Below are 11225 nucleotides of genomic sequence, written 5' to 3' on the forward strand. Positions count from 1 at the left end.
TTTAGTTTTTGTTTTTGGAAGTTAGATCTATGAAAATTAAAGGTATACTTGATATGATGGGTTCAGTACCATAATATATATATATATATATAATGTTGACCTGCTGCTTTTCGACCAAACATGAGCCTTATGCCACTTTTCAGCGAGGTATGTGGGGTACTATTTTTAATTTTTCAATCGTTGGATAAAAAACGAAAACTGATTGTACTGTATGAGTAATTTGACCCAATTTTTTAAAAACCTTATAATTTTTTATATTCTCTCAATATTCAAAATCGCAAATATTCGATATCATTAAGACCCTTTTACTCTTAATAACTGTGAATTTAGGCACTTTTATGATAAATGGTATCGTCCATAAGCTATATTCAACACCAACTTAAATCCAAAATCGTAAGATTTGTATGCAAAATCTCACAACTAACATAAATTTATTTATAAAATTTTGGTGAAACTGAAACCACCAAAGTCTCAAATATCCTATACTTTTGCATATAATAAAAAATTTTGCATAAAATTATTTGTGAAACACATCTCACAAATATCATATTGTTTCACTTATATTCTGAAATCACATAAATTTTTGTGTGAAACTCCACTTAAAGGGAACCAACAAAATTGCAAATATACAAGTTAAATATTTGAATGTTTTTTATTATATGCAATTTTTTTAATAGCTATAATTTTATCAAATCATATATATACTCATTTTTGTTCAAGGTTTTTTCTTCTTATTTGTATCTACAAAGAACTTCTTTGTAGAACTCTTGTGGTGATTCTTGTATTTTGAGGAGGTTGCGGTATCATCCTTGTAATTGACTTCTCCATCTATAGGTTTGAAAGGAGAGTTTCATACAATATATATGTGGGTATCCACATGCATATTTATGTTTAATATGGCATCCTACAATCAAGGGTTTGAACAGATTCAGCTTGCGATCATTGAATATCTCTACATGTTTTTTTATTTAGTTATTGTTGTGGATGTTTTTTGTATATTTTCTTGTGTTGTCATCGATGTCTCCAGCCACCGGATTTAACATTTAGGGTTTACTATGTTTATGGTTTTTTATAGAAATTTATATATTGTTATAGTTGATTTATCATTAATTGTTTGTCTTTCAATGAATATTTGTTGTTCTTGTGTTAGTGTAATGGAGTTAGGGTTCACTATGCACAAGTATTGAAAGGGCTAAAGTACACTAGCATAGGTCTGATTACACTAATTGAAATCTTTACTGGTCTTAAAAATATTACCTTTAAGAAAATTACGGCTTTGATGTCTCATAAAATTAGATGTGTGGCAGACTTATTGAGCCTCTAATATTTCTTCAAACAACCAAGAAATGTGGAGAGATGTTAAGGAGGATAATAATGTAGAATCGATGTTAACTAGTAGTGATGTTTACTTGAAAGTATCCAAAGTTAATGAATGAGCAGTTAAACAAGTAGTAGTTGATCAATAGAATAATGTGAATCTCGTGAAAAATGCGCATGTATCTCAAGCACCATCTATCAAACCGACTCATTTGTCGATTATCCAACTGTCCCAAACAATAGATGATATTGATGTTGTACATGATCGATGAATCATTGCAAAGGATATGAAACCATGTATCCCAAACTGTGAAAAAAAAATGCATATGATCTTCATCACAAATAATTTGAATAACATGCAGCCTTCTCGAGCATACGATAATGCTTGGTATAAGTTATAATTTTGATGTAATTTATGATTGAGATGTAGGTGTGATTAATATGATATTTTGATGGTTAATCTTGAATATTGAAAATACATGAATTATGCATGAACAAAAGCAAATAAAATGATAGATATAATGAATTTTGATTTAATTAGTGCAATCAAACAGTCAATTAGTGATAGCAGTGATCATGTTGACAGTGTAGAATCAAGTGATATCAATGATGATGAGTATACCATGTCAATAGGAGACAACAAAGATATTGATGACATTAGACAAATAAGGGAGGTGAAAGTGATGCACCAATGACATTAGAGAATGTGAACCCTTGGTTTTTATTTAATAGATTCTCGTACAATGAAGAGCAATTGAAAATCATTAAAGCAGAGACATCTGATTTGTATGCGTAATTAAATAATGAAAGGCTTAATGATTGTAAACAATTTCAATGGCTATCAACATAGTCAAATGATCGAGACATTGTTTGGCAAAATGTTTAATGATCTCCAACATTGTTACAAGCTTTTGGAAGATCGTGTGATCAAGAATAACTATAAAGCAAAATTCTTAAAGAGCTTCAATAACAGAGTCATTATTGTATGCACGAGAAAGAACACTCATATGATGGTTGATTGCTCTTGGAAGATCCATTGTACAAAGGTACGCAAAGCAGGTTTCTTTCAAGTGAAGATGTATGATACTGAGCATACGTATGGTGGATCACTAAGCAACCATGTAGTAGAAAAAGTGTCTTTCAAGTTAATTTCAAGTGTTATTCACCAATACAAACACGATAACTCAAAGATAACTTCAAGAGAAATCATGAATGACATCAGTCGTGAAGGTGCGAAGGTTACTTACAAATAAGTATGGCATGGACGGAGACACACTAAAGCTATATTATATGGTTCATTTGAACAGTCATTCAAGATGCTTTATGCCTATTTGGATCATTTGATGAATGTTAACCAAGGATTGATAGGACATATTAAGACTGATCGGAAGATCAATTTAAATATATTTTCTTATCCTTCTGGCCAATCATTGATGGGTTTTTGAAATGATGCACTCCAGTACTTATGGTAGATGATACTTTCTTAAAAGGAAGATACGCATATATATTGTTATCAGCCCATAGTATTGATCATTGTGGTGAGATATTTTTTGATAGCTTATGTAATTGTTGATAAGGAATCCAAAGATTCATGAGCATGCTTTTAGAGGTATTAAAGCATGAATTCATACACTTTGATGAATTTAGAGAAAGGAGAATATTGAAAGTTATTTCAGATAGGCATTTAAGTTTAAAGTATGTTGTCCTCTACACGTGGTGTACATGTCATGTTGGATTTTGCATTAATCATTTAACGAAAAACTTTTCAAAAATATTGTGTTCATCACTTAGTGCACTTTGGTGGAGTGCACCTCGAGCAACCATGAAACAACAATGTAATTATTTTCTTGACAAAGTTAAGGAACAAAGTACATGCACATGCAATTATATTAATGCTGACATGAATCCGAAATATTGAGCTAACTGTCACTTTTTAGTGAAAAAATATAGTTGTCTAATATCTAATATAATGGAGAGCTTCAATTCATGGATTATTGTCATATGTGCCAAGCCCCTAATTCTACTTATTGAAAAGCTTCGTCTCATGCTGATGAAATTGTTTGAGAAGAAAAAGATTGCAGGGCAACATATGTCTGCTTTGTGATGGCGAAAATAAAAGAAAAGCTATAAGAATTGAAGAAAAAGGTACAACAAATATATGTGCAAATAGTGCATTGCCTCCAACAACGATACGAAGTTTGTGACCAATCTCACGATTAAAGTGTTGATCTTCAAAGGCGCTTGTGTTCTTGTGAAGAGTGACATGTTAACAGAATTCCTTGCGAACATACGATCGCATACATTTTGTATGAAGGTAACCTACCAAAAGATTATTGTGATAATTTCTTCACAGTTGAATCATATTGAACTGCATATAATCAATATTCATTCTTCTCGATGGCGGATAATCTCTCATACATCGCTTCACCTACTCCTATAGTTGTCTATCCACCAAAAGTGGTTCGCAAAGCAGGGCGACTTAAGGTAAATAAACTGAGAAAAAAATACGAGGATGTTTCGCCATACAAATGCAGTGTATGTGGTGAGGTTGGCCATAACAAGCGACACCACAAATAACAATATGAATATATTAAGTGTTGTTTAATGAATTTTATATATATACATATATATATATATTATATGTAGTATTGCTTAATAAATCGCTTCTTTGTTTATATATAGAGTGTTGTTGAATAAATTGCTTCTTTATATGTATATCTAGGTAGTTCAAGATGTATGTCCGTACACGTTCTTACAAAAAAAAAAAGATTCAAAAGGCTACAAGTTTTGAAGAAAAAAAAACAACTGGTCATACATGAGGTATAAGTAAAATCTTGAATCGTGTGTGAATATTTGGTATTAATCGTATATAATTTATTTTATTGTTAAAAATGGGTTAAAAAAAACTATCGAAGAGAACAACCCGGAGTCGAAAAAGTGAGTTTGGCAAAAAAATTCTTTTGGCAAGTGACATAAGTTAAGTTGTTTGTTTATTTTTTCACGTTTCTACGTAATTTTGTTTGTTCTTTTATTACCACACTGAATGTACTATGTATTATGTAGCAAGATTCATAGAGAGACTCCAAGTGACTCACAACAAGGATAAAGAAAGTGACAACTTGTCGAAGACCCTTTACCTTACCCCATATTTCTCTGTGAGTTACAAAAGTGATATTTATATTATTTTACTACTGATTAATAAAAACTAATTGGTAAACTTTGTATGTTTACAGTAAATTATTGCAATTAATGGGCAGTGAGGTGGGTCAGCTGACTAGCGAGGTGGGTCAGCTGACTACTTGGAGAGGAACAACTTGATGTATTATTTCCTTGATGCTGACAATGTATGTTTTTACACAAATTTGCATACTTACAAATAAATTTTTTTATACACAATTTGGTTATACTAGATTTATAGTACAACTCTTAATTCCTTTCAAATAGGGCAACGAGCACCGGGTTCTTTGATAAATGAACATGGAAGAAAAGGATTTTGTATTGTACAATTCAATACTGAACACATATTTGGCAGATAAAAACCTCAAACAAATAATACGAAAATACAACTTAATAATGTACTCACTTTTTGTATATGTTTGCTATCTCCTTTTTTGTGTATATTTGTTATCTCATTTTCGTGTATATGTATTGCAAGTTTATTTTTTTAGCACAATTTGGGTTTGATTGTTACAAAGATTGGACAGCGTAGAGGATGGAGGGTATTCTTCAACAAAAGAACAAGTAATTACTTTGCATTTGTTCGTTAACTTATTTCATATATGCACATACTTTTTACTTGGTATTCTGTCATTTTACAGGTATGATCGTGGTATATTTGTCATATAGTATATGTAGTACTTGAGCAGAAACTGAAGATTTAACTTTATGCAAGTATGTGTTTATATTGTTTACTAGTTTGAGATGTTCGTTGTGGTTAGTTGTTTGCTAATAAAGAGTTATTTTCAGCAAAATGTCACAGATATAAGAAATCATATGATAAAGTTCTACAAGCACATGAAGGAAAGAGCTTTCAAAGGTGTGAAAGATAATGAAAAGACAAAGACATCAGTTAGAGAGGTGTCAAAAGAGTTTGTCCAACTAACTGAGTTGTGCACAATTATGCACTTTTATAATAGATAAAGTTAAACTTACATTGTAATTGGATGAATCAAGTTAAACTTTGACTATAACTTTGTAATAAAGCTCATGTATTGAATGTAACTTTGCAATTGTTAAATTTCAAGTTATCTGATTTCATGCAAAATAATTGTATTTAGTTATATATTAATTACATTGACTTGTCTATACATGGAGAAGCATATTTGCAAAATTGTCTGTTTTTTGCCAATCAATAGGATTTTCGCAAAATATAGTTCACGAGATTTCGAAACGTATATGCAAACAAGTATGATATATGCAAATGAGTTGAACACAGTTGTCGAAATTAGTTGCAAAAATGGAGACAAGTTGGAGACAAAAGACAAAAAAAGGCCCTAGATTATGTGAAAATAAGCAGGTTGAGCACTACAACGGGTTTACATATGATTCAAGAAATTCATAAAAAAAATAAAAAATAAAGCATATTTGTCATAATTTTATAAATATTTAAGTACGATATTTGTGATATCTGGAGATTCGCAAATAACTTCATGCAAGAGCGTGCAATATATGCAAAAAAGTAAGCTACTTGCGAAATTAGTGGGTTTATATATGATTCGAGAAATTCTTGAAAAATAAAAAATATTGCATATTTATCAAAATTTTGCAAATATTTAAGCATGATATTTGTGATATCTGGAGTTTCGCACATAAATATATGCGATTTCGGGAATGATATACGAAAAAATAGGATATTTGCAAATATTTTTAATGCAAAATTGTTTATTATATGTGAAACCTTGTTATATTTGAGATTTTGGTGGTTTCGGTTTCATCAAAATTTCACAAATAAATTTATGCGAGTTTGTGAGATTCTGCATAAAAAAAACTGTGATCCTGGATTTAAGTAGGTGTTGGACATAGTCGACGGGCGATATAATTTTATTGCAAAAAAGCCTAAATTCGTAGTTTCAAAGAGGTAAAGGTTCTAATGATGTCGGATATTTACATAATATCAAGAATTGTTGAGTTTTAAAGAAAAGGGGTCCAATTATATACAGTTCAGTCATTTTTCGTCAAAAAAAAATACAGATCATGCAAATATTTAACTCAACCGTGGATGATGAGGACAAGGATGGTGTGATGTAATCATCATGAAAGTTGCAGCCTAGCTGCACTGTGTGATTCACCTTACACACTTTTTTCCTCTCTCTCTCTTAGCCGTAACAGCAAGGGAACCCGACACATGGTAGTTCAGTGTGCTTGGCCCACTATTGTTTTTTCTTGTTGAGTGCCAAGGCCATCTCATTTCATTTAAAGCCTGTTGAAAATCCAGAAAGAAAGCAATCTAAATTGCCTGTTCAAGATCAACCTGGCTTTTAATCCAAACTAAACACAACTTCTTCATCTTCCTATTGTAAAGGTCAGTCACAACAGTAAACATGAGTTTTTAAAAGTATGGGCATGATGCTAGCAATCCTTGTTAATGAACCCACGTTTAATGTGAAAACACGGGCTCCTCAGTGATCACAAAGCAGTTTCAAAACATAATAGATCCAATTCAGCGGAGACGTCAGATGCTTGGCATTTTTACATGAAGTGTAAATATATGCTAAAGAATATCTGTAAATCCTTCCATGATTAGGATAAATATCTGGTGCGCACACCCACAGTGTCATATTGATTCAAAACTCATAGGTGTGGGTTACTGCTCAATTTGACACCATGGATGTGTTCAATATAGTCAATCAACATACAAAGGATTGGCCCTTTGGATCATGTTTTTTCATTAATATATATATATATATATATATATATATATATATATATATATATATATATATATATATATTGTGTCAAAACACTTATGACCGTTGAGTTTTTAATTGCCAGAAAAACCTGTTCACACATGGGAACCCAGTAGGGGTGTCAAGCTCTCCTTGTTCATAGACCATTTCAGTAAAAAAAAAATACATGAACGTCTAGCTCATTGTGTCCTGGACGACTTCAAGAAATTATTGGTACCCCCACCCACATGGCTGTCAATGAAATGTAGGTCCAAGAAGTTCCCTTCAGATCACGTGACGTGATGACTTCTGTAGATGAATAGAGAGCGAATCTAAAAGCATCGTGGTGTCAGAGTAGAGCTTTATATATATATATATATATATATATATATATATATATATATATATATATATATATATATATATATATACCGCAAAGGTAAATTTTGATTCAAAAACCTCAGACGCCAATTTGAATTATTGATGTACGCAGTGCTTAGTTATCTATCACGTGATTAGTAATTTAGTATTTGAACTGAAATTCAACTGCAAATCTCTAGGGAGAGTAAAAGCTCTGAATTTCACTTCAATATATACAAAAGAGGCAACTTTTCTCTTTTCCTCAACTCGGCGTGAACAACACACCAAGATTCTCAGCAGCACGGTGCTTCTCATTTTATTACAGAAAGTCCATATACGGCTGTCAAACCAAACATCAAAGATTCGATTCATTCTCCCATCATTGTAACTCAACAACCACTCGGTAAAGAGAATGAATCAGAGCCCCCCTTTATTTTTATCTGGCCTCTCTTGCCTACTACTGAACCGTGTTTTTCTCTCCTCCTAACCAGAGCTCAGCGGTACGGCATCAGCTTAGCAATTCATTCATACCAAGCTTCTCTGATGGCAGGGGAGGGGAGCCATGAAAGCCAAAGGGAGAGAGGATAAGGAAGAAAGGGGAAGCCGGGCAAAGGAAAAAGGTCAAGCATAGAGGACATGAGTGGCGGTGGGGACCAAGGTCTTGAACTGGGGAGGGCCCTCCACGACCTCCCACTCGAGTCGCAGCCCGGCCTTCTCCCTCCTCAGCGTGCCCACCGCCACGCTCAGCCCGCTCCCAACCACGTAGAGCCTCCCCTCTGCGGCAGCCAGCGCGAGCGGACGCCTCACCTCCAGCGGCACCCCACCCCCTCCCACGTACTCCCACTCGTCCCTCTCCTCCACGTACGCCTTCACCCTCGTCCCCCTGTGCTCCGACACCACCAGAAGCCTCCCATCCGCCACCACGCTCGCCCCCGTCCACCCTTCCCTCATCCCCACCCTCATATCCTCCCACTCGTCCTTCGCCGCGTCGTAGACTCCGCCCCTCGGCAGGCAGTCGAACGGCCACGCCCACCCTTCCGTCACGTACATCTTCTTCCCCACCACCGCCACGTCGTACGGCGAGAGCCGCGACCCCGCCGCTCGCGTCCACCGGTCGGCCGACGGGTCGTAGGCTTCGGCGCCGGCGGCATCCCCGACGAAGACGATCCTCCCGGCGACGGTTGCTGCGGAGAAGAAGGACCGGGCGGTGGGCATGGGGGCGGAAGGGGACCACGAGTTGGTGGCGGTGGTGTACTTGAAGAGGGTTGGGACGGGGGAGTCGGTGTCGCCGCGGGCGCCGCCGAGGACGAAGAGTGCGCCGCAGTCGGGGAGGGAGGCGGAGGCATAGGAGGGAGGGGAAAGGTGGGAGCAAGGCGGAGGGGGGAGTTGTAGCCAGAGGGAGGAGCGGGGGTTGAAGGCGTGGAAATCGAGGGCGGCGGTGGTGGAGGAATTGTCGAAGGCGAGGACGAAGAGGTAAGGGAGGGAGAGGTCGAGGGTATGCTTGGAGAGGGAGAAGGAAGGGTGGGAGATGGCCCTGTTCCACGAGGAGGAGACGGAGCGGGCGGCGTTGTGGTGGGGGAAGGGCAGGCGGAGCAGGCAGAGCTCCGCCACGTCGTCGGGGAGCCCTGGGATGAGGGACGGCACCTCCAGGAGGGCGTCAGCTTTGGGGTTGGGGACGTCCAAGAGAAGGAGCGTCATCTCTTCTCTCCTTTCTCCCTCTTTCTTCGTCTTCTTCTTTGGAATCCCGACCGACCTCTCCTTTCTCACCTTCTTTCTTCTTTCTGGAGCAAACGGAAAGCAAAGAATGGTTAGAATTACTGAATTGGTGCGCTTTAAAAGAAGAAAAGGAGATGGAGGAGGGGGCTGTCACACATTAAAAAGCAACTGAAAGTGATAGGGTAACCGCTATTTGATGTCAAGTTATGAACCGGTTCTATTCGGAGAGGCTTGGCTCCGGTTAGCTTTGAGGCTTAGCTGGGCTGCAAGGGCACAGAGAAAGACTTTTCTCTTAGGCATGAGAAAAGAGTTTCTTGGGAAACTTTTTCAATTGAATTTGTTGCATTTTCTAACACGTTAAGATAAGAAAAACAGTAAAAACAAATGGGGAAACGAAATTCCAAACCCAAACATGAAAAAGGGACCAAAGCACATGACTCATCCAGTTTGTTTGGTGATCACTCTTTATTTGGCTTCTTCGATTTGGTTTTGAGACTTTCCTGCTGCAGTGAAAAAAACTGATTTTAAAAAACCGATCACTCTTTTTTCGAACCCACTCGCTGTGTTTGATATCCTGGAGAGGAGAGGAGCTCGAGGGGGAAACTAAACACGAATGCCTCGAAATCTCTGAGAAGAAATGATTAAAGAAGCAGCGAAGAAGAAAGAAGAAGCTCCCCAATATTTTAAGCAAAAGGCAGATCTGCATGGACATCCAAAGAATGCTCCCCTACCCTTTATTAAAATAATTTAAAAGAAGAAAAAAAAAAAAACACAATCGTCTTCTATTTTTCCTTTTCTTCCTCTTCCCCTTTTCACTATTCAAAAAGTAGGAAACTCTCTCTCTCTCTCTAGGCGTGTGATTCATTCAATGAAAGAAAAACGGGAAGAAAAAGAGTTGAAAGAAGGCTTACTGTTTTGGGGGCAAAGATAGGGAGGAGGAGCGGCTCTCCCTTCAACTCTCTGCGGCCTTCGCGTCTACCTCCTCTCCTTGTAAAAACCGCATCTCCTCTCTCAGGGAATTAAGGCAGGTGGGGAGGGGGCGTGGGCTTAAAAAGGAGAAAAATGGGAGAATTGGGAGCAACGCGACAAGAGGATCCGCAGTCGCCGGTGGATCTGACGTAGCTTCGCGGGTTTCCCGCCTCGATTCCCTAGATCCGGGCTCTGGCCGAGCTAGGTGGGAGAGGGAAAGAGAGAGTTGTCCTCAGGCTAAAAAAAAGCGTTACAATAAAGAAAACGCTCTAAGAGTTAGGAGCGACGCGACGACAAGGGGGATGGGCCGTGGATCTGACGTCTGTTTGCCGGTTTCCGGCTGAGAATCCCAAGATCCCGACTCTGGCCGAAATGGGATTTCGTTTTTACAGAGAGAGAGAGAGAGAGAGAGAGAGTCTGGTTGGGGACACGATGGAAGAAGGGGTTGGGTAGGAGAGTGCTGCTTGTGGGTTGGTGGTTGGGTATTTGTAGGCTTCTTGTTGGGCAGTGGATTCCGTCCCCCGATTCCTCTCTCTCTCTCTCTACAGTAAAAGCTGATCTGCGATGGAAAAGGCGGCCGCGATACAGTTACCCTTTTGTCTGTTCTCTTTCTCTCTCATTCGCGTTGACAGTTCCTCTCTTCCTTTTCACTTCTGTCCCATTGTAAGTTTTTGTTTTTAGGAAAATTTACAGAAAAAAACCTCATTTGTGACGAAATTACGTATAACCGTCTGAGTTTTGAAATTTTAATATAACGCTTAACTTATTAAGAAATTGCTCAGATCACTGCTTCTGTCAGCTTACATGGTAACTTTAGCAAACACGTGAACTCTTTATTGGGTTTTTTTATATTTATACGGAGAAACTGTCCGTAGGATCAGAGACCTAGCAGCGATGCCTCTAACTACTGTCCTGACAGCCAGCGAAAAAACTCTATGAGCTTGTTACCCCTTGCTCTTAAGGACTCGCCAGGCTTAA

General features: G+C 37.7%; 1 protein-coding gene across 2 annotated transcripts; it reads right to left on the reverse strand.

Annotated features, from left to right (window-relative positions):
• Positions 1-7876: 7876 nt before the first annotated feature.
• Positions 7877-10801, reverse strand: LOC149835569 (F-box protein AFR-like). 2 transcript variants are annotated; one of them, XM_090008596.1, is made up of 3 exons: positions 10190-10684; positions 9435-9541; positions 7877-9343 (listed from the first exon to the last, which is right to left on the reverse strand). In XM_090008596.1, the coding sequence occupies exon 3, from the start codon at positions 9258-9260 to the stop codon at positions 8184-8186; it is 1077 nt and encodes a 358-aa protein (XP_089864722.1). In that variant the 5' UTR covers positions 9261-9343; positions 9435-9541; positions 10190-10684; the 3' UTR covers positions 7877-8183. The 2 variants fall into 2 exon arrangements, with proteins under 2 accessions (XP_089864722.1, XP_089864721.1); XM_090008595.1 differs by lacking the exon at positions 9435-9541 and having other exon boundaries at positions 10190-10801.
• Between the last annotated feature and the right edge of the window lie 424 nt (positions 10802-11225).

This window comes from Nuphar pumila, chromosome 6 (assembly GCF_984573655.1).
Source record: "Nuphar pumila chromosome 6, dmNupPumi1.hap1.1, whole genome shotgun sequence".
NCBI lineage: Eukaryota > Viridiplantae > Streptophyta > Magnoliopsida > Nymphaeales > Nymphaeaceae > Nuphar > Nuphar pumila.

What these genes read in the sequence shown, in the direction of transcription:
- LOC149835569 (XM_090008595.1), bottom strand. Translation starts at nt 9,260, where the DNA reads ATGACGCTCCTTCTCTTGGACGTCCCCAACCCCAAAGCTGACGCCCTC.